At 41.2% G+C, this 24,715-nt stretch overlaps 1 protein-coding gene across 1 annotated transcript in view; it reads right to left on the reverse strand.

The window, feature by feature from the left end:
• KCNH8 (potassium voltage-gated channel subfamily H member 8) overlaps positions 1-24,715 on the reverse strand; it is a gene marked incomplete at its 5' end in the record, with an annotated part of 388,500 nt that overhangs the window by 220,748 nt on the left and 143,037 nt on the right. The window contains one exon of the mRNA XM_084621376.1: positions 23,840-23,971. Within this exon, the coding sequence (XP_084477502.1) occupies positions 23,840-23,971 (132 nt within the window). The remainder of the gene's footprint in view (positions 1-23,839; positions 23,972-24,715) is intronic.

Raw genomic sequence — 24,715 nt, forward strand, 5'->3', positions numbered from 1 at the left:
TACCCTTCAATCTGCCTGTACATTTTTTTTTTTTTTTTTACAATTTTCCACAATATTTATTCCTACCTATTTCAAAGATTCATTTGCACGTTTAAATGTATGTAGCTGACAACACTTTGCTTTGACCCTTTCAGGAATATTAATGCCTAAAGTTCAGATTTATCATAGTTTATTTTCAAGCCTGATACCTGCCCAAATTCCAAAGTCAATTGTTCTAGAAGTTTTAATGAGGCTTCTGGATCCTGCAAGTATTACAAGACATTGTCAGTATAGAAAGCTATTTTGTGTTCTAATATAGAAGACATTTCAATGTCTTTTACCAAGGGGTTGTTTCTCACATTTAATGCAAATAACTCCATTGCCAAAGCAAATAGGAGGACTAACAGGCAACTATCCTACTCTTAGACAAATTAAAAGGAGGGGATTGATGACCATTAACCAAAGCAGACAGTTGAGGATGAGCGAAAAGGGCTGATATGCCCCTAGAAAACTGATTTTTAAAACCTAACCAAATTCTGTCTGAGGTACTCCCACTCAAGGCAGTCGAAGGCTCTTTCAGTATCCAAAGCAAGCAGTATAAAGGAAGAATTGCTAGAATTAGCACTATAGACTATATTCAGAGTTCTACGGATATTGTCAGATAGATGCCTGCCAGCAACAAATCCAGATTTGTCAGGGTGAACATATTTGAGCAAGACGACAGTCAATCTGTCTGCTAGCACTTAGCATAAATTTTAGAATCAACATTAAATAAATAGGTCTGTATGATGTGCAATTAGTAAGATATTTTCCTTCTTTAGGAATGACCACAATTTTTGCCTCTTTCCATGAATCTGGAATCTCATACCCCTGAAATATACCATTAAAAAAATCAGTTAAAATAGGAACAAACACTTGCATTAGAGCTCTATAATACTTTCCAGATAACCCATTTGGACCTGGAGCTTTACTGGATTTTAAATTACAACTTCAACTTCCTCTGAGGAAACTGACCTATCATCACCCTCTGAGAACTGAGGTAATTTCAGGGGTGAAAGTAAAATTAAGCTCTTACCGGGGCGGGGCCTCTGGTGGAAGGGGCAGGGCTAGGGGTCAGCAACCCCCAACCAGCCCATCTGCACCACCTGGCCTGTGCTGCTGGGGCTCCAGCAGCGATTTAAAGGGCCTGGGGCTCCAGCTGTCGCTGCCCCTTTTACGCCCCTTAACCCCCATTGGCGGCCCTGCAGGTAGGGACCCAGAAGAGCTGCCGACGGGGGGCGCACAAGGGGCAGCGACGTTAAAGCGGCATACCACAACGTTAAAGCAGGGTCCTTAAAGCACTGCCCCAGCAGTTTAAAGTCGGCAGTAAGGGCCAGTACAAGTGGCCACTTTTTACCAGTATGCCATTCTGGCCTGTACCGCCTTACTTTCACCCCTGGGTATTTTCACACTTCTCAAATATCTATTTATAAGTTCAGGATTTGGATGGTTCAAAGCATACAAAATATGGAGAAAGTTAGCAAATGTTTCAGAAATCTGAAGCGACTTACTATATGGAGCGACTTACTAAATCTCCCTTTTTATTTCTAATCAGAGGGATGGCTGATTTTCCTGTTTCTTTTTTTAACTTTATGGCTAAAAGCCTATCGGGCTTATTGCCCTTTTCATACTATTTTTTACATCTAAGAGTCTGCACATCTTACCTGTTTTTAAATAGGTTAATCTTCCCTCTCATCTATTTTCTTATACACTTTTAGATCCTGTAGATCAATGTCTACCTTTCCAAACACAAAGTTAGTTAAACAACTCTTTCCTTCAAGAGCTCTCATCTTTTTCATGTACAATGCTTTATTTATAAAGAGATTCCTCATTACCACCTTTCCAGCATCTCAGAAAACACTTATGGATCCCTTCCTTCATTTTCTTCTGTATATTTCTGAAAAAATTTCTTCCAGGTCTTGAATTCTAAGGGAGTCATATAACAAAGCTCTATTCAACTGCCAGGCCCTTTGTTTTTCCACTGAGTATGAATCTTTTATTCTGACCTATGCAGAGGCATGATCAGACCAAGTTATAATTCAGATTATCTTTTTTAGACCAAATTAGCCATGGTCATAGAAACAAAAATCATGTCAATCTGAAATAAGATCCACAAGTAGCAGATTAACATGTATAGTCCCTGACATCTAGATTCATCTCCCACCAGACATCAACCACATCCTCATTTTCTACATGATGCACCAAATTTACACTTCCTCCTCCTAAATGCCCTCTGTGTATATTGCATTGATTCAAAATAGGATTAAACACCTTATTAAAAATCACCCTAAGAATAATATTCCCTTCCCTAAAATCTCCTGAATCCCCAAAAAACTGATAAAAAAATAAGATTCTCCTTGATTGGGAGCATATACACTAGCTAAGGTGAAAAATTTACCTTTCAAAAATATTCTTTAATTAAAATATATCTGCCCTCTGTATCTATGAATTTTGCTGAAACAATAAAAAGGAAGTGTTTAGCAAACAGTATTGCCATCCCTCTTCTATTAGATTGCCCTGGAGAGAGATATGGCAGCTGTGTCCAAGAAGCACTGAGATATTTATCATCATTTTCCTTCAAGTGTTTCCTGTACCTAGATTAGACTAGGAAAATCATAGAATCATAGAATATCAGGGTTGGAAGGGACCCCTGAAGGTCATCTAGTCCAACCCCCTGCTCGAAGCAGGACCAATTCCCAGTTAAATCATCCCAGCCAGGGCTTTGTCAAGCCTGACCTTAAAAACCTCTAAGGAAGGAGATTCTACCACCTCCCTAGGTAACGCATTCCAGTGTTTCACCACCCTCTTAGTGAAAAAGTTTTTCCTAATATCCAATCTAAACCTCCCCCACTGCAACTTGAGACCATTACTACTCGTTCTGTCATCTGCTACCATTGAGAACAGTCTAGAGCCATCCTCTTTGGAACCCCCTTTCAGGTAGTTGAAAGCAGCTATCAAATCCCCCCTCATTCTTCTCTTCTGCAGGCTAAACAATCCCAGCTCCCTCAGCCTCTCCTCATAACTCATGCGTTCTAGACCCCTAATCATTTTTGTTGCCCTTCGCTGGACTCTCTCCAATTTATCCACATCCTTCTTGTAGTGTGGGGCCCAAAACTGGACACAGTACTCCAGATGAGGCCTCACCAATGTCGAATAGAGGGGAACGATCACGTCCCTCGATCTGCTCGCTATGCCCCTACTTATACATCCCAAAATGCCATTGGCCTTCTTGGCAACAAGGGCACACTGCTGACTCATATCCAGCTTCTTGTCCACTGTCACCCCTAGGTCCTTTTCCGCAGAACTGCTGCCTAGCCATTCGGTCCCTAGTCTGTAGCGGTGCATTGGATTCTTCCATCCTAAGTGCAGGACCCTGCACTTATCCTTATTGAACCTCATCAGATTTCTTTTGGCCCAATCTTCCAATTTGTCTAGGTCCTTCTGTATCCTATCCCTCCCCTCCAGCGTATCTACCACTCCTCCCAGTTTAGTATCATCCGCAAATTTGCTGAGAGTGCAGTCCACACCATCCTCCAGATCATTTATGAAGATATTGAACAAAACCGGCCCCAGGACCGACCCCTGGGGCACTCCACTTGACACCGGCTGCCAACTAGACATGGAGCCATTGATCACTACCCGTTGAGCCCGACAATCAAGCCAGCTTTCTACCCACCTTATAGTGCATTCATCCAGCCCATACTTCCTTAACTTGCTGACAAGAATACTGTGGGAGACCGTGTCAAAAGCTTTGCTAAAGTCAAGAAACAATACATCCACTGCTTTCCCTTCATCCACAGAACCAGTAATCTCATCATAAAAGGCGATTAGATTAGTCAGGCATGACCTTCCCTTGGTGAATCCATGCTGGCTGTTCCTGATCACTTTCCTCTCATGCAAGTGCTTCAGGATTGATTCTTTGAGGACCTGCTCCATGATTTTTCCAGGGACTGAGGTGAGGCTGACTGGCCTGTAGTTCCCAGGATCCTCCTTCTTCCCTTTTTTAAAGATTGGCACTACATTAGCCTTTTTCCAGTCATCCGGGACTTCCCCGGTTCGCCACGAGTTTTCAAAGATAATGGCCAATGGCTCTGCAATCACAGCCGCCAATTCCTTCAGCACTCTCGGATGCAACTCGCCCGGCCCCATGGACTTGTGCACGTCCAGCTTTTCTAAATAGTCCCGAACCACCTCTATCTCCACAGAGGGCTGGCCATCTTTTCCCCATTTTGTGATGCCCAGCGCAGCAGTCTGGGTGCTGACCTTGTTAGTGAAAACAGAGGCAAAAAAAGCATTGAGTACATTAGATTTTTCCACATCCTCTGTCACTAGGTTGCCTCCCTCATTCAGTAAGGGGCCCACACTTTCCTTAGCTTTCTTCTTGTTGCCAACATACCTGAAGAAACCCTTCTTGTTACTCTTGACATCTCTTGCTAGCTGCAGCTCCAGGTGCGATTTGGCCCTCCTGATATCATTCCTACATGCCCAAGCAATATTTTTATACTCTTCCCTGGTCATATGTCCAACCTTACATTTCTTGTAAGCTTCTTTTTTATGTTTAAGATCCACTAGGATTTCACCATTAAGCCAAGCTGGTCGCCTGCCATATTTACTATTCTTTCGACTCATTGGGATGGTTTGTCCCTCAACAGGGATTCCTTGAAATACAGCCAGCTCTCCTGGACTCCTTTCCCCTTCAAGTTAGTCCCCCAGGGGATCCTGGCCATCCATTCCCTGAGGGAGTCGAAGTCTGCTTTCCTGAAGTCCAGGGTCCGTATCCTGCTGCTTACCTTTCTGCCCTGCGTCAGGATCCTGAACTCAACCAACTCATGGTCACTGCCTCCCAGATTCCCATCCACTTTTGCTTCCCCCACTAATTCTACCCGGTTTGTGAGCAGCAGGTCAAGAAAAGCGTCCCCCCCCTAGTTGGCTCCTCTAGCACTTGCGCCAGGAAATTGTCCCCTACGCTTTCCAAAAACTTCCTGGATTGTCTATGCACTGCTGTATTGCTCTCCCAGCAGATATCAGGAAAATTAAAGTCACCCATGAGAATCAGGGCATGCGATCTAGTAGCTTCCGTGAACTGCCGGAAGAAAGCCTCATCTACCTCATCCCCCTGGTCCGGTGGTCTATAGCAGACTCCCACCACTACATCACTCTTGTTGCACACACTTCTAAACTTAATCCAGAGACACTCAGGTTTTTCTACAGTTTCAGTTCACTGAAATCCTTTTTCAGTGAACAAAGTATCCTTTTCTTTTTTGTTGGATTGTTCATCCCTTAACATTACCAGTCATGACATTAATAAACTCACCCATGAGGACTAAGTCTGCTCTCACCCAGTATATTACCCATCGTTAAAAATAGTCAGACAGCTTCTTTCCACCCCCACCAGAAAGTTGTCAGGTCTCCATTACATTTGCACCTCCTCTTTAAATAAGACATTTAAGATACAGCTCACATCACACACAGAGTAATCTTAAAACTCCCACATATGTTGCTTTTCCTTTCTTTAACACCTATATTGTTGTATCCTGATCCTGAGTCTCACTTACCATAGATTTTTAAATTCTGAGCCCTGACTTTTAAATTAATAAACAATATTAAAACATAATATTTAACATCTGTTTTTGTTCTCTTATCCTCTCACTCCCCATACATTCCACCATTGTCACGTGTCCCTTTTAGCCTAGGCTCCCCTTAATTTCTTCATGGGCATGTTCGTTCTCTGCTGCAGGGGGGGGTTTCTTCTTTCTTTTTATATCTATATAATCACACTTTAAGAATCAAGCCTTGTCTAATCTCAAACTAGCTTTAGAACATCCAGCAATATTAAAATATACCATCTTTAAATTCATTTATTGTTAAAATTTTCCACCATAGGTGAAACTTCTCCAATTTTGTGCCTAATACCTACACCACAGGAGCGATCATTTTTGAAAAGGTAACAGGCTTTTTTGGGTGGTGGTTGGGGGAGAGAATGGTTTAGCTCTCCAGAAAGTAAATTTGCTTTGTACTGATTGTCGTCCCTCCAGGACAGGGAAAGAGAAGGGCTTTGCTTCACGTTTAGCAGCTGTCAAGGTTCCTTTCCCACTCTGAACCCTAGGGTACAGATGTGGGGACCTGCATGGAAGACCTCCTAAGCTTATTCTTAGGTTAAACGCTGCCACCACCAAAGTGTTACACAAAGAACAGGGGAAGTGCCCACTTGGAAACGTCTCTCCCCCCCCAGCACTACACCCCCTTTCCTCAGGAAGACTTGATAAAAATCCTCACCAATTTGCATAGGTGAACACAGACCCAAACCCTTGGATCTTAAGAACAATGAAAAAGCAATCAGATTCTTAAAAAGAATTTTAATTAAAGAAAAAGTAAAAGAATCACCTCTGTAAGATCAGGATGGTAAATACCCCACAGGGTAATCAGATTCAAAACATAGAGAATCCCTCTAGGCAAAACCTTAAGTTTACAAAAAGACACAAAAACAGAAATATACATTTCATTCAGCACAACTTATTTTATCAACCATTTAAACAAAATAGAATCTAACGCATATCTAACTAGATTGCTTACTGACTTTTTACAGGAGTTCTGACCTGCATTCCTGCTCTGGTCCTGGCAAAAGCATCACACAGTCAGAGAGAAACCTTTGTCTCCCCCCGTTCCCAGCTTTGAAAGCATCTCGTCTCCTCATTGGTCATTTTGGTCAGGTGCCAGCGAGGTGATCTTAGCTTCTTAACCCTTTACAGGTGAAAAGGTTTTTCCTCTGGCCAGGAGGAATGTAAAGGTATTTACCCTTCCCTGTATATTTATGACAGCAGTGATACACACTTCACTGCATCATTCACCAGACCATCCTGTGGGGTAAGTTGTCTGGGGACTTAAAAAAACAATGGGTATTGTAATGAGATTAGTGAAGTACTTAGACTCTACCTCTAGCTTGCAACATGGTCTTTTAAAGCTCTTTTACAAGATGTTTCAGCCAAATACAGTGACTTGTTGAAGCACAATGCTCGCTGGTTAAGTAGGGGGCACATGTTAGAGAGGTTTAGTATGCTTCAAAAAGAAATGCTAGAATTTCTTTCAAACCACAAGACCAGCAAGACTTGCGAGTTCCTGGAATTTATCTTATAGGTAGCTTCTCTGAGTGATATTACTGGTCACTTGAATTCCTTAATTGCAGCTGCAAGACTGTTCAAGCAGAGTTGAGGATCTGTTTGAAAAAGTATGCGTCTTTCAGAGGAATCTTGAAATCTTTCAAACAGACTTAACAGGAATAATGTAACACTTTCCCACATTGCATGTTGTTGCTTCAGATGAAACTTTGATAAAAATCTATGCAAGAATTCCTAAACATTCTGATCAAAACTTTTAAAACGTGATTTGAGAATTTTAGAATTCCAAGGATTTGCTTTTGTTTGCGAAACATTTGTTGTTTCTACCAATGGCCCTTGCCCTTCTGAAGCAAAGAATATTCTTGACTCAGTTAATGAAGGTGTCTTTCAATTAGAAATTGTAAGGCTCCAGAGCTCAGATGTCTTGAAGGCAAAATTCAGAGATGTGGAACACTGATTTCTGGACTCAATATGCTGACCAGTTTCAGAATAGCCATAATATAGCCATTTATCTTTTAATGATGTTTAGATCAACATAGGTCTGTAAAACTGGGTTTTCTACCATGAACGTTATAAAAAACCAAAACTCCAATCATCTGACAGATGAGCATCTTCAGTGCATGTGTCATGCCCTGACCTTCTGCAAACCACTCTTCACAAAGCTTGCCAGAGATTCTGAGTGTTACCTCTCCCATTAGAGATTGCCACAAACACAAGGTAATAACGTTGATTTATAAACTTTGTTAAAAGATAGAAGTACTAATACTTATGTTGCAATCAAGGTCTTTATTTATTGGTAGCTGAAGATTTGGGTTTGGATTTTTTTTGGTCAGCCTTCTGTGCAAATGGCCCGCCTCTTGTCATAAAATTTTGAAATTGGCCCATGGATAGATCTAATTGTGTAACACTGATATAAATCATAACAATAAACTATGCTATACCCATAAGTATACTGTATCCACACAGAGTAAATCATCTGGATGCTATACATCTCAGCTTCCATTTAACTAGATCCCTTTATCATTATAACCTAATGATTATATTCATTATTTCTTGTAGTATCTTAGCCTATACACTCATCTTGTTCTTCTGGATCTGGACTGTTTCTTCTGCTCTCATGTCTGTCCATGTTGTTGTGATTATGCATCTTTTTGAGATGTTCAGGCTCTCTGAGATCTCATGGATACCTAGTGTGGTCACTTTAGATATGCTATTACCAGCAGGAGAGTGGGTTTGTGTGGGGGGGAGGGGGGAGAAAACCTGGATTTGTGCTGGAAATGGCCCAACTTGATTATCATACACATTGTAAGGAGAGTAATCACTTTAGATAAGCCAGTACCAGCAGGAGAGTGGGGTGGGGGGAGGTATTTTTTCATGCTTTGTGTGTATATAAAAAGATCTTCTACACTTTCCACAGTATGCATCCGATGAAGTGAGCTGTAGCTCACGAAAGCTTATGCTCAAAGAAATTGGTTAGTCTCTAAGGTGCCACAAGTACTCCTTTTCTTTTAATGATTTCTTGGTGACCTGTAGGACTGATGCCTATGATCTCATTCAAATTATTCTTGAATGGATTTGCCTATTCCCAGGTCTATAAGTACCAGCTTCCCTTCTTCTGTATCTCAGACAGACGCACCTCTGTCATTACATTTAAATCACAGTCTAAATGGGAACCCCATTTGTATTTTATACTGTTTTCTCTAGGAATAGAGGTCACCTGGCATTGCTCTCTTTGCTTGCTAAGGATTGAGGTTGCCGGATTTAGGAAAAATTGTATAGGGTGGTTAAAAATCATCAGCGTTTCACCTCTCTTCCTCATTGCCCTCCGTATTTTATTCTTGTCTTGATAGCAGTGCAGATAGACAATCACACCCATTGGTCCAGAGCTTTCTGGGGGCTTGGAGAAAAGGGATCTGTGAACCCTCTCTGTATGAATGAGATCTTTATTGCCCAGTCTTAGTGTGTCATGGAAAATATCGTCCAATGTGTCCAGCAGATTTCTTCCTTCAGTCTCCTCCAGAATACCTTTAAAGCTTCCGTTATTCATATGTTCTCTATATTCCACATCCTCCAGATTTAATTCTTTTTCTCCCCAATTATTTGGATTAGGTCATCTAGGTTAGTAATGCTCATTTAATTCTGTTTCCACATCTGATTTTTCCCATTAATCCTTTTATATTTTTAATGAAAGCCTGGAACTCTTCCCCCATCACCTATTAATCTTTCTGATTTCTACGAGCATGTCATTCAAGTCAGTCTTAACGATGGGTGCTTCTCCATCAGCTTCCATACTTTGCTGGAGTGGGAGTTACTCTCTTTCATGGCCAGGGGAACAGATTTTTGTATTGGAGGATTTATTTCCTTTTTCAGACATCTAAATCTTCTTATCTTTTCTCCTTGCTTGTTGTGCCTTTCTAAAGATGGCGGCTACCATACTCCTTTGTTTGTCTGACCTTTCCAAAATGGCAGCTGTTATACTTCCTCCCCCAGATACAATAGAAAAAAACCTCACCCACACCTCATTTCACTCACCCACTGTCTCTTTGCAGGATAACGAGGGTCCTGTTCAACATCTCCATGCTAGAAGAGTAATTTTTTGCAGGGAGAACACATAACTTGATAGTGGAGGAGCACCTGACCGCCCCATGCATCGCCTCTGCTGCCCAACCACCAGCCCTTTGCATGCTCCCCTCTTTGCTGCCTCCTTCCCCAGCTCCTCTCCTCACTTTACCCCTTCACCCCCCGCCCCAGCTCTGCTGCTCCTCCATAAACCCTGGTGGGGAACATCCCCCCCCCAGGCTGTGTGGAGAACCAACCCCTGGCGGGAACACTCAGCACACCTGCAGGCTGGCTGGTGGGCTCCTTCCTCCCTCACTGCCTCTGGCTGGGCTGGTGCCCCAAGAAAGCCCAAGATCTTTCTGCACAGGGCATTGCCCAGGAGGAGCCTAGTCCTGAGTGTGCCATAGCCACCAGGAGCCTGGCACAGCACCAGCACAGGAGAGCAAAAAATGGTGGAAGGAAAGACAGTAAGGAAGGTACAGAATAGTCAGCCATATTTTATATTAAGATTCCATTTATAAAATGTTTTATAAAGGGCTAGTATAATGTTCATTGTAACATGAATAGAAGATTTATATTTGGTTATCAGATCATCAGTAGAAGGTACTATGTTTATAAGCCATGATAATAAGCAAAATACTGGCCTGTTGGGTGCTACAGCAATTGATTAACCATTCATTAAAACACCTATTAATCCTTTAAGGGCAATTAGTCTTCCCCCCTAGTATAAATATTGATAAACCCTCAATTTTCATTGAAAGGGAAAGAAGGCTGTAGTGCAGAATATATTTATGTAATACAAATCTTTTTTGCATAGGAATATCCCATATTTTATAAAAAATAAACGCAATCGTGACCATTGGAGAGCATACCTGCTGCTTAATTATAGCCACCATCATTGAAACATGTCATATATTTTATACATATGCACATTAAAGAAGGAGAAAACTGATGTGATCCTGCTTGTGCGTGAATGACAGAAGAGAGATAGTATCACTATGGACGTGCTGCAGGGCTCTCGGGGGACGCCATTCTGATAGTCTCTGAGCGTGTATTACGATCTTTCTATCGAACTCAGCCAAGTCATTACAGAACTATTGACATGACGGTGAATCCAAAAAAGATTTACCTACCCTATAACCTCTTTTTACTGTATCTTATAAAAATACTTAAATAAGAAGCTAAATTCTCTCTCACACATGGCACATTCAAACTGCAATAAGGATTTATTTTTTAATTGGACTAATTTTGCACCCAAAATTGATTGCTTATTTTGTCATTCCAAATTGTGTCTGAGTAGCATGTAGCTAGAGGCTCAGAGCAGGCAGGGGAAAGCAGCAGCAGAATCTATTGCTGCTGGTAGTACTTGGAAAAGGAAAAAGTTCATATACACTTTGGTAGAGAAGATGCAGCGTCTCTATGGACATTTTGTAGTGTTATTTTGTGACCCTTTTTGCTCCAGTATTAGAAAAAACCCACACAAAATGCCAACAGGGGAAAATAAAACCTCTCATAGATATATAGATAGATACAGATGATACAGATTAGGGCTGTCAAGATATTTTAAAAATTAATCACATGATTAATCACACTGTTAAACAATAATAGAAGATCATTTAAATATTTTTGGATATTTTCTACATTTTCTCACATTTTACAAATATTTGCACTGTAAAAAACAAAAGAAATAGTATTTTTAATTCACCTAATACAGGTACTATGGTGCAATCACTATCATGAAAGTTGAACTTACAAAAGGTAGAATTATGTACAAAAATAACTGCATTCAAAAATAAAACAATATAAAACTTTAGAGCCTATAAGCCCACTCAGTCCTACTTCTTGTTCAGCCAATCGCTCAGAGGAGCTCAAATGTTTACATTTGCAGGAGATAATGTTGCCCACTTCTTGTTCACAATGTCACCTGAAAGTGAGAACAGGTGTTCTCATGACACCATTGTAGCCAGTGTCGCAAGATATTTACATGTCTGATGCGCTAAAGATTCATATGTCCCTTCATGCTACAACCACCATTCTAGAGGACATGCATCCATGATGATGATAGGTTCTGCTAGATAACAATCCAAAGCAGTGTGGGCTGATACATGTTCATTTTCATAATCTGAGTCAGATGCCACCAGCAGAAGGTTGATTTTCTTTTTAGTGGTTCAGGTTCTGTAGTTTCCACATCAGAGTGTTGCTCTTTTAAGACTTCTGAAAGCATGCTGCACACCTCATCCCTCTCAGATTTTGGAAGGCACTTCAGATTCTTAAATCTTCAGTCGAGTGCTGTTGCTATCTTTAGAAATCTCATATTGGTACCGTCTTTGCATTTTGTCAAATCCACAGCTAAAGTGTTCTTAAAATGAAGATGTGTTGAGTCATCATCAAAGACTACTAATACATGAAACGTATGGCAGAATGTAGGTAAAATAGAGCCGGAGACATACAATTCTACCTCAAGGAGTTCAGTCACAAATTTAATTAACGCATTTCTGTATACGAGCATCATCAGCATGGAAGTATGTCCTCTGGAATGGTGGCCGAAGCATGAAGGGGCATACGAATGTCTAGCGTATCTGGCAGGTAAATACCTTGCGATGCCAGCTACACAAGTCCCGTGTGAACGCCTGTTCTCACTTTCTGGTGACATTGTAAATAAGAAGTGGGCAGCATCATCTCCTGTAAATGTAAACAACCTTGTTTGTTTTAGCTATTGGCTGAAGGAAAAGTAAGACTGAGTGGACTTGTAGGCTCTAAAGTTCTGCATTGTTTTGTTTTGAGTGCAGTTATGAAATAAAAAAAAAATCTACATTTGTAAGTTGCACTTTCCCAATAAAGAGATTGCACTACAGTACTTGTATGTGGTGAATTGAAAAATACTGTTTCTTTTGTCTGTCATTTTTACTATGCAAATATTTGTAATAAAAATAATGTAAAGTAAGCACTGCACACTTTTGTATTCTGTGCTGTAACAGAAATCAATACATTTGAAAATATAGAAAAGCATCCAAAATATTTAATAAATGTCAATCTGTATTCTATTAACAGTGCAATTAAAACTGCGATTAATCGTGATTAAATTTTTTTAATCGCGATTCATTTTTGAGTTAATCACGTGTTAATGACGATTAATCAACAGCTCTCATATAGATATATATAAAACCCATTAAGTTGACAGTATCGCTTAAATTGCTTGTAAAACCAAAGTTGAGATCCAGGATAAGAATCAGTTTTGGAAAATAGATTGATTTTAAATTATTGCGCCTTCCTGACGTTTTTTCTCAGGCTGTACTTTGAAAAGGTACACAATCTTCCATAATGAGGTAAGCTGTTCTGACTTCAAGATAATATCAAACGCAAGCTGCACAGAAGTGTTTTGTTTGGGAAGCTGTATGTTACCATTTACACTGTGTTTAGTGAGGTACCTCACTGTGGGCCAAATTCTGCTCTCAGTTATGTTGTCATGAATTTGGAGCAAAGACATTTACTTAAGTGAACTTAGTCTTGGCATGAGCTGTTACAGACCAGAATCTGGCCTAAATTTACAGCTAGTTTACCACTTATGTTTTGGTCTGTTTGTTATGTGACCTTTCTTTTCTGAGACTATTTGTATATCCTTCAATGAACTCCCGTCCCTGTGAGATGGTAAAGTCTTTTATTTGGTATTTATCCATAGGTCATGAGCAAAAGGAGGCAGTTTCAAGGAAGAAGAAAGGGAGTACTTGTGGCACCTTAGAGACTAACCAATTTATTAGAGCATAAGCTTTCGTGAGCTACAGCTCACTTCATCAGATGCATATCATGGAAACTGCAGCAGACTTTATATATACACACAGAGAATATGAACCAATACCTCCTCCCACCCCACTGTCCTGCTGGTAATAGCTTATCTAAAGTGATCATCAGGTGGGCCATTTCCAGCACAAATCCAGGTTTTCTCACCCTCCACCCCCCCACACAAATTCACTCTCCTGCTGGTGATAGCCCATCCAAAGTGACAACTCTTTACACAATGTGCATGTTAATCAAGTTGGGCTATTTCCTGCACAAATCCAGGTTCTCTCACATCCCCCCCACCCCCACCCCCATACACACACAAACTCACTCTCCTGCTGGTAATAGCTCATCCAAACTGACCACTCTTCAAGTTTAAATCCAAGTTAAACCAGAACATCTGGGGGGGGGGTAGGAAAAAACAAGAGGAAACAGGCTACCTTGCATAATGACTTAGCCACTCCCAGTCTCTATTTAAGCCTAAATTAATAGTATCCAATTTGCAAATGAATTCCAATTCAGCAGTTTCTCGCTGGAGTCTGGATTTGAAGTTTTTTTGTTTTAAGCCGTCAAGAACACTATCCCCGATAATGTCACGGCTAACATGGTGGCTGAACTTTGTGACTTTGTCCTTACCCATAACTACTTCACATTTGGGGACAATGTATACCTTCAGATCAGCGGCACTGCTATGGGTACCCGCATGGCCCCACAGTATGCCAACATTTTTATGGCTGATTTAGAATGCTTCCTCAGCTCTCGTCCCCTAAAGCCCCTACTCTATTTGCGCTATATTGATGACATCTTCATCATCTGGACCCATGGAAAAGAAGCCCTTGAGGAATTCCACCATGATTTCAACAATTTCCATCCCACCACCAACCTCAGCCTGGTCCAGTCCACACAAGAGATCCACTTCCTGGACACTACAGTGCTAATAAACAATGGTCACATAAACACCACCCTATACCAGAAACCTACTGACCGCTATTCCTACCTGCATGCCTCCAGCTTTCACCCTGACCACACCACACGATCCATCGTCTACAGCCAAGCTCTGCGATACAACCGCATTTGCTCCAACCCCTCAGACAGAGACAAAAACCTACAAGATCTCTGTCAAGCTTTCTTACAACTACAATACCCACCTGCAGAAGTAAAGAAACAGATTGATAGAGCCAGAAGAGTTCCCAGAAGTTACCTACTACAGGACAGGCCTAACAAAGAAAATAACAGAACACCACTAGCCGTCACCTTCAGCCCCCAACTAAAACCCCTACAACGCATTATTAAGGATCTACAACCTATCCTAAAGGATGACCCAACACTCTCACAAATCTTGGGAGACAGGCCAGTCCTTGCCTACAGACAGCCCCGCAACCTGAAGCAAAAACTCACCAACAACCACATACCACGCAACAGAACCACTAACCCAGGAACTTATCCTTGCAACAAAGCCCGTTGCCAATTGTGCCCACATATCTATTCAGGGGACACCATCACAGGGCCTAATAACATCAGCCACACTATCAGAGGCTCGTTCACCTGCACATCCACCAATGTGATATATGCCATCATGTGCCAGCAATGCCCCTCTGCCATGTACATTGGTCAAACTGGACAGTCTCTACGTAAAAGAATAAATGGACACAAATCAGATGTCAAGAATTATAACATTCATAAACCAGTCGGAGAACACTTCAATCTCTCTGGTCACGCAATCACATACATGAAGGTCGCTATCTTAAAACAAAAAAACTTCAAATCCAGACTCCAGCGAGAAACTGCTGAATTGGAATTCATTTGCAAATTGGATACTATTAATTTAGGCTTAAATAGAGACTGGGAGTGGCTAAGTCATTATGCAAGGTAGCCTGTTTCCTCTTGTTTTTTCCTACCCCCCCCCCCCCAGATGTTCTGGTTTAACTTGGATTTAAACTTGAAGAGTGGTCAGTTTGGATGAGCTATTACCAGCAGGAGAGTGAGTTTGTGTGTGTATGGGGGTGGGGGGGATGTGAGAAAACCTGGATTTGTGCAGGAAATAGCCCAACTTGATTAACATGCACATTGTGTAAAGAGTTGTCACTTTGGATGGGCTATCACCAGCAGGAGAGTGAATTTGTGTGGGGGGTGGAGGGTGAGAAAACCTGGACTTGTGCTGGAAATGGCCCACCTGATGATCACTTTAGATAAGCTATTACCAGCAGGACAGTGGGGTGGGAGGAGGTATTGGTTCATATTCTCTGTGTATATATAAAGTCTGCTGCAGTTTCCACGATATGCATCTGATGAAGTGAGCTGTAGCTCACGAAAGCTTATGCTCTAATAAATTGGTTAGTCTCTAAGGTGCCACAAGTACTCCTTTTCTTTTTGCGAATACAAACTAACATGGCTGTCACTCTGAAAAGTTTCAAGGAAGTTATTGTTCACACCTTTTCTAAGAATTCTCAGATCTTAGTTAACCTTGGTGGTCATATTTCACTGCTTCTGTTCCATTTCACAGCTTCTGTTTAAATCTGGGAAACCTTCCATTGGTGTTGGATCAGGGCCTAGAGCTTTTATATAATGTATATTAGTGTAGTATCTAAGGAGCTAATCCAATTCCCACTGAAGTATGAAGGAGTTTGTAAGGTAATGTACTCACCACCTTTAGTACCCCCTTCTGTTAGAGCATGATACTGCAAAGGGTCCTCATCTCCAACATCTCCTGCAGGCTGTCTGCCTCTCACCTCCAGCCAAGTAATCTAAAGTTCAGTACCCTTTCAGGGTTACTAAAGGTCCAACTGAAAGTCCAAGCTAAATTACCAAAATAACTCTTCCACCCCTCTGGGTCTCCACTGAAGTGTTCTTAGTCGCCTTCATCAGGGTCTCTCCACACACAAGCCTAATTTGTTTTTTCAGATTTCCTTCTCTGTTGCTTGCTGGAGGATCTGTACTGGGCCTCCCTCCCAGGAGCCTAACCCGCTCCTGTGGTTGAGCTAGCATGCCCCTTCCTCAGGGGCTACTAGGGGAACACAGGCCCATTCTCTACTCTGTGTCCTGGCCCATGGACCCTGTATGAAGCACTGCTTCTTCAGACTGCTTCTGTTTTCCTGGGCGGCTTCCTATCTCCAAGCCCCGCTGTGCTGCTTCCCCATAGCCTGTGCTCAACACAGCCGCCCCTTGGTTCTCATGCCTCTGGCTTCTTCCTTCTATGCTGAACTAATTAGTTTTCTGGCCCTCTCAGGCTCCACTCAAATGCTTTTACTATCCTTCCCTCGGGTCGTCCTCCACAAGAGCCTATCCTGCTCCTGCAGAGTTCTTCTTTATAATTTCTTATCTTTGCAGGTTTTCCCTCCCTTCCCCAGGAACTCTGGCAGCTTCCACATGGGATCTCCTCAGTCCTTGTAGGATCTAGCTCATGGCTCCCGCCCCACAGGAGCTTTACTCTGTGGGTTCTCCTACTTGCAGGAGAGTCCTGCCTTCTCTGCAGTCTCCCCACACCACCGCATACTTGTATAGGCTTTTCCTAACCCATTCACAGGTAAGGTCACTAATGAGCCTTCAGTTGCCAAATCACCATCAGCTTTGGGCTGGCTGCTAGGTTTCAGGAAAGGCTGAGCTTGGCTTTTATTAAAAGGCCAGACAGCCTGTGACAGAGTTTTTCCATTCTTCAGTGGGAGCTGGATCAGACCTCAGGTACTAATGTCAACTAATAGTCACTGGCCTACCGGACTCCCCACGTGGAAGATGGGCGATTTCTGGCATGTTTAATGAGTAGGTAGGAACTTCTATTGTTTTTGTATGTTCTCTCTGTATGGCTATTATCTTAAAAATAAATGCACTGTGCTGACCAAGTGCAGTGTGGTAACTGCTGGTCATTGCACTACTCCTTGTCCTTGAAGAGAAAATAAGGCACAGGAGCTGGCCATTAGGCAGACTGGCTTGCTGGGGATATCACAATGTATGAACATAAGAACAGCCATCTAGCCTAGTATCCAGTCTTCTGCCAGTGGCCAATGCCAGGTGCCCCACAGGGAATGAACAGAACAGGTAATCATCAAATGATCCACCCCCTCATCGCCCATTCCTAGCTTCTGGCAAACAGAGGCTAGGGACACCATCCCTGCTCATCCTTTCTTATAGCCATTGATGGACCTATCCTCCATGAACTTATCTAGTTCTCTTTTGAATTCTGTTATAGTCTTGGTCTTCACAACATCCTCTAGCAAAGAGTTCCAGATTGACTGTGCATTGTGAAAAAATACTTCCTTTTGTTTTAAACCTGCTGCCTGGTGACCCCTAGTTCTTGTGTTATGAGAATGAGTAAACACCACGTCCTTATTTACTTTCTCCAAACCAGTCAATTTTATAGACCTCTATCATATCCCACGCAGTCATCTCTTTTCCAAGCTGAAAAGTCACAATCTTATTAATCTCCCCTCAGATAGAAGCTGTTCCATACCGCTAATCATTTTTGTTTCCCTTTTCTGAACCTTTTCAGATTCCAATATATCTTTTTGAGATGGAGCGATCCATCTGCATGCACTATTCAAGATGTGGGGGTACCATGGATTTATATAGTGGCAATAGGATATTTACTGTTTATTATCTATCCCTTTCTTAATGATTACCAACATTCTGGTAGCTTTTTTGACTGCTGCTACAAATTGAATGGATGTTTTCAGAGAACTATCCACAATGACTCCAAGATCTCGAAGTAATTTAGACCCCAGCATTTTATATGTATAGTTGGGATTATGTTTTCCTAATGTGCATTACTTTGCATTTAAAAAACATTGAATTTCATCTGCCATTTTGTTGCCCAGTTACCCGGTTTTGTGAGATCCCTTTGTAGCGTGCTTTGGATTTAACTATCTTGAGAAGTTTTGTATCATCTGCAAATTTTGCCACCTCACTGTTTACCCCTTTTTCCAGATCATTTATGAATAAATTGCATAGTACTGGTCCCAGTACAGAAACCTCAGGGACATGACTATTTACCTCTCTCCATTCTGAAAACTGACCATTTATTCCTACCCTTTGTTTCCTATCTTTTAACCAGTCACCGATCCATGAGAGGACCTTCCCTCTTATCCCATGACAGTTTACTTTGTTTAAGAGACTTTGGTGAGAGACCTTGTCAAAGGCTTTCTGAATATCTAAGCACACTATATCCACTGGATCCCCCTTGTCCAAATGCTTGTTGACCCCCTCAAAGAATTCTAGTAGATTGGGGAGACATGATTTCTTGTCACAAAAATCATTTTGACTCTTTCCCAACAAATTACATTCATCTGTGTGTCTGACAATTCTGTTTTTTTACTATAGTTTCAACCAATTTGCCCAATATTGAAGACAGACCTACTGGTCTGTAATTGCCGGGATCACCTCTGGAGCCCTTTAAAAATTAGGGTCACATTAGCTATCCTCCAGTCATCTGGTTCAGAAGCTGATTCAAATGGTAAGTTACAAACTACAGTAAGTAGTTCTGCAATTTCACTTTTGAGTTCCTTTAGAACTCTTGGGTGAATGCCATCTAGTCCTGGTGACTTATTACTGTTTAATTTATCAGTTTGCTCCAAAACCTCCTCTAATGACACCTCAGTGTGTGACAATACCTCAGATTTGTCACCTAAAAAGAACGGCTCAGGTGTGGGAATCTCCCTCACATCCTCAGCCATTAAGAACAATGCAAACGATTCATTTAGTTTCTCTGGGAGGCTGTTCAGCCTTAACTCCTCCCCACCCCAATCAGATTACCAAAGGTAATCATCCCCTGTTATTTTTAGTTCCTGGAGGAGCTATGGTATACCTCCCCCATGGAATAGAACTCAATCATACAGAAAACATTCATAAATTTAATACAATGGTCTCCATAAGGTACTTTAGGGGGTTGAATACTGTCACAATGAATATTGCCCCTCTTACCGAAGCCTAATTTCCTCCACCATAAATTTTTTTTTACAGGATTTCAGATTAAGCATTGATAATCAGGACTCAAGTTTTACTTGTTTGGCCAATTATTTTCTAAGAAACACAACTGTAACCGCCAGAGAAGTCAAAGAACATTACTGTGTGTATATGAAAGCAGAATAGAGGCCTAAACTTTCCAACACTGAGGGCCAGATTCTAATCTCAGTAACTCCAGTTTAAATCTGCTTGCTTTCAGATTTAAAAAGATGTAAGCACAATCAGAATTTAGCCAATAGGCTTCCCAACTTAGTACATAGCACTGAAATAACTTTTGCCCTGCAAAACAACTACTGTTTTCCCCTCCTTTCTGATGGGAACAATTGCTTTTCTAAAATAAGAGATTTTCTGTACGTTGGAAAGAAAAGACCATCAATTTTGTTACAGTATTCCAAATCTGGCAAAGAGGGTGTTGAAAAGCTATCTTTTACAACAGTGCTTGATTATAGGTATTTTTAAAGAAACAAGGAGGATGGTGGGATTTCTCTGATATATTACTGGGTTGGGAAAACAATCTATTTTTGTAAAGGCAAATTAACAGTGTAAACGGTGGAAAGTTACAACATGCTTACTATCCAGCAAAAGAGCTTGTTAATTAAAAAAAAAGAAACAGCGGCACTAAATGCATAACAGTTACTTTTGAAGGACAGTAGCAGATTGCCATAGCAGCTGTCTGACAGAGAGACTACTACAGTCCCTTAAATGCACTTTTTCCCAACTTTTGGTGGTATGCATGTGCATATATGAGTGCAGAATTGAAGCAGTAGGGCCTTATCCTGCCATTGTCTGTCAAGACTGACTTCAGTGGGAGCTTTTAGGCAGAATAATAGCAGGAACTGATCTTTAGTATACAACATGCTGTTATAAAGTATCCTTAAGTATTAATGATCATGCAGCCATTAAAGTCAGTGGGAATTTATTATATATATTTACAGCCACTTTCAATCCCCTGTACACTGCCAGAGCGGTGTGAAATAATCTTAATATAAATCCGAATCAGGCCAAAGAGTAAATATTACAAATTTCTGGCTATGTTATATAGGCCGTTTCAAGCCTGTCATTTTAGCCTGAGACTGTTCATTGCCCTCTAACGCCTGTGTCACCGGTCCTTGGTGTGATTTTGCAGGGGGTCTCTACTGCTCCCTGTTGGTTTCCTTTGGTTAGTCCCCGATCAGGGCACTCCTTGGACTGTAGCCTCTAATTAGGCCCGGGGTCTGCTTGTGTCAATTTGGACCTTATTCCTGGAGGCAGCCTGGTGCAGGGGTGTTGTCCCTTCCCTGTCCCAGGCCTTTCTGCCTTTTCTCCCTCTCTGATCATCCTCCTCTTATAGCAGGCCTTCCCCCCCATCATGGGTTGCAGGTGAGGTGCCTCCCTCCATGACTGGCAGTTGTGGCAGCTGCATGGGAGTGTGGTCAAACTGCTTGCCTGCAGGCAGGAGAAGCTCCCCTCCTCCTTCTGCCTCTGCTCAGTATGGGATTTGTAGACTCCATTACTACCAGTCACTATTATTTATATTGGGGAAGCATATAGCAATTGGGAATGCATTGTGCTAGAATCTGTGCAAACATACAAGTAGATCTGGTTCCTGGCCCAAAGAACTTACTGTCTGATTTGAAAGAAGAAGCAACAAGCAAGGGTGACAAACAACAAGACTGAAGGGTAGAGAGATGACCTAGGAAATGAAGTTAACATCATGTGGTTCCATTGGTAAGCTATTGTACAACCTAGCCATCATTGCTTGGATGATTTCTTGTCGGCTTCATAGCAGCAGTGGATTTTTGGGAGAAGGTAGTGGTTTACATACAGATTAATTCAAGGAGAACTTTACATACATAGGAGCAGTGTGGAAGAAAACTCAGCTGTTTGAGCGAGCACAAGATGAGTGGCAATTTCAAGGATGGCATCATGAGGAGTTCTTTTTTGGGTATGTTAAGTTTGAGTTGCTGCCGAGACATTCAGAAGGGAAGGTCAGAGACAGAATCTGAGATTTGAGCCAAGATGAAGTGAAATTAGTCAAGAATGGGCAGTTAGTTTGGCAATCAACTAGTATAAATATAGTAATTGAAGCTGTGTAAGCAAATGAGATCACCCAAATAAACAGTCTAGAGCAAGAAGAGGAGGGTGCCAAGAATGGGATCCTATGGAAGCAGAATGACAACATTGTGGAAGAGATGCCAAAAGAGCAGCCAGAGAGATAGGAGAATACCAGGGGAAGAACGTCATCATGAAAGCCCAGGGAGGACAAGATTTCAGGAAGGAAGGCATGATTAACAGCATCAAAATTAGCAGAGCAGTTAAGGAGGATGAGGTTGGAATAGATATCCTGAGATGTGACCATTAAGAAATCATTAAGGATCTTGGCAAGAGTAGTTTCAGTGGGGTTTTGAGGGATTCAGGATAGAATAGATAACAGGAACTCAAGGCAGTGGTTGCAAATGACATGCTCAATAGTTTAGAAATCAGTAAGTTTTGCTATGCCCTCTTTGATTATGTCCAATGAATAGCTGGTGGAAGGTCTTTTCTGTATAGGACAGAGAGAAGACAGCAAAGGTTGAAAGAAAATCCTATTAGTAAACATCTTTATGCAGACATGTCCAATCATTATATTGTTTGGCCAATGTACATAGCAGAGGGGCATTGCTGGCACATGATGGCATATATAACATTAGTAGATGTGCAGGTGAATGAGCCTCTCATGGTGTGGCTGATGTGGTTGGTCCTCTGATGGTGTTGCTAAAGTAGATATGGGGACAGAGTAGGAAACGATTGGTTCCTGGGTTAGTGCTTCTGTGGTGTTGTCTGTAGTCGCTAGTGAGTATTTGCTTCAGGTTGGGGGGCTGTCTGTAAGTGAGGACTGACCTGCCTCCCAAGCTCTGTGAGTGAGGGATCATCTTCCAGGATAGGTTGCAGATCGTTGATAATGTGCTGGAGAGGTTTTAGCTTACCAGACTTCAAAGAGAAACAGCAGAACTAAAATTTATTTGCAAATTTATCATCAATTTGGGCCTGAATAGGGACTGGGAATGGCTGGCACATTACAAAACCAGCTTTGCCTCTCCTGGAATGGACACCTCCTCATCTATTATTGGGAGTGGACTACATGCACCCTGATTGAATTGGCCCTGTCAACACTCGTTTGCCACTTGTGAGGTAACTCCCTTCTCTTTATGTGTCAGAATAATAATGCCTGCATCTGTAATTTTCACTCCATGCATCTAAAGAAGTGGGGTTTTTTACCCACAAAAGCTTATGCCCAAATAAATCTGTTAGTCTTTAAGGTGCCACCGGACTCCTTGTTGTTTTTGTGGATACAGACTGTCATAAATATAAAGGGAAGGCTAACCACCTTTAAATCCCTCCTGGCCAGAGGAAAAAACCCTTTCACATGTAAAGGGTTAAGAAGCTAAAGATAACCTCGCTGGCACCTGACCAAAATGACCAATGAGGAGACAAGATACTTTCAAAGCTGGAGCGGGTGGGGTAGGGGTGATACTATCAAAGCTGGAGCGGGTGGGGTGTGTGTTGCTTTTGCCGGGACCAGAGCAGTAATGCAGGTCAGAACTCCTGTAAAGGGCTAATAAGCAATCTAGTTAGATATATGTTAGATTCTGTTTTGTTTAAATGGCTGATAAAATAAGTTGTGCTGAATGGGATGTATATTCCTGTTTTTGTGTCTTTTTGTAATTTAAGATTTTCCCTAGAGGGATTCTCTATGCTTTGAATCTGATTACCCTGTAAGGTATTTACCATCCTGATTACAGAGGTGATTTCTTTACTTTTTCTTTAATTAAAATTCTTCTTTTAAGAACCGGATTGATTTTTCATTGTTCTTAAGATCCAAAGGTTTGGGCCTGTGTTCACCTATGCAAATTGGTGAGGATTTTTATCAAGCCTTCCCCAGGAAAGGGGTTTGGGAGGATTTTGGGGGGAAAGACATTTCCAAGCGGGCTCTTTCCCTGTTATATATTTGTTAGACGCTTGGTGGTGGCAGCAATAAAGTCCAGTGGCAAAAGGTAAAATAGTTTGTACCTTGGGGAAGTTTTAACGTAAGTTGGTAAAAATAAGCTTAGGGGGTTTTTCATGCAGGTCCCCACATCTGTACCCTAGAGTTCAGAGTGGGGAAGGAACCTTGACACAGACTAACACGGCTATCCCCTGATACTTAACTTGTAGAATGTGGAGCAAGATCTAAATTAAAACGAATATAAAACAGAACAAAATTGCATTTTCCATATCATTAGTTCTTTGATTTTGGTTACATTTCTAGCCCCATAAGTCCTACATAAATGTATTCTTTTGACTTTTAAAAGGGAACTTCAAAAGAATTTCCACCCCAACTCCTTTATTTAATGGTGACTATATCTCAAAACGTGAAGTATCAATAGTATTTATCAGTGTTTGTTGGAAACTATACAGACCTTCTTTTTTATCTTCTGGAGCAATCTTCACCTTTGTATCTGTTATATCTTTGAAAGAGGCCAGAAACAGTACTACATCTCCTTTCTCGTTCTTTATAGGAACAATGTCCAGTAGGCACCAGAATGAAGACCCTGTAAGGATATAGAATGAATTAAATTCAAACAGCTGTCTTTTTATTGAAAAAATCCAAACTATTAAAGCTGCAACTAACGTAATTCTAACAAAAAATTGTATTTAGAAGGTCAGTCAGGAAATCACAGATGTTCAGCTCATGTAAATCTCTTTGCATCATTGGTCGAAGCTCAGTAGTGCTGCATTCTGTGGAATCAAGGAATTAATTTAGATGCAAAATTTATCTACTGGGAACATTAATGGAGTTTAATGAAGCTTCTTACTTCTCTCAAACCACCTTTTCCTTTGAAATCTTAACTGATGCTGGCACTTCCTATTTTAATAGAGTATCTGCCACTATGTTAACTCTGATATCTGAAGCTTCCATGTTTACTATGAAATATCTTTACCTTAGATTCATCATCAGACTTGGCTTTCTCATCATCCCTTAGCAGAAGACCCAGTAGCTAGTGTATCACTTCACTAATTCAAAGATATTTAAACTAATCAGACTTGTGACTTAAAATAGAAATTAAAGTACAGTTATTCAAATCTGAGGTGTTAAACTTAGGCAAGTGAAAACTCTAAGTCCTTGTATTTCAGATAAGATGAGTATTATAATACTTACATTTTATCTGTGAAAATTAATGACAATAAAGATCTTCCCTTTTACATGTTAACTGCGATAATACCGGTTAGTAGCCTGGGTAAAAAATACTTTTTTTTTAAAATGTAAAACTCAACTTGCCTATTTAGTGTCAAAT

This window comes from Lepidochelys olivacea (assembly GCF_965140295.1).
Source record: "Lepidochelys olivacea isolate rLepOli2 genome assembly, chromosome: 2".
Taxonomy (NCBI): domain Eukaryota; kingdom Metazoa; phylum Chordata; order Testudines; family Cheloniidae; genus Lepidochelys; species Lepidochelys olivacea.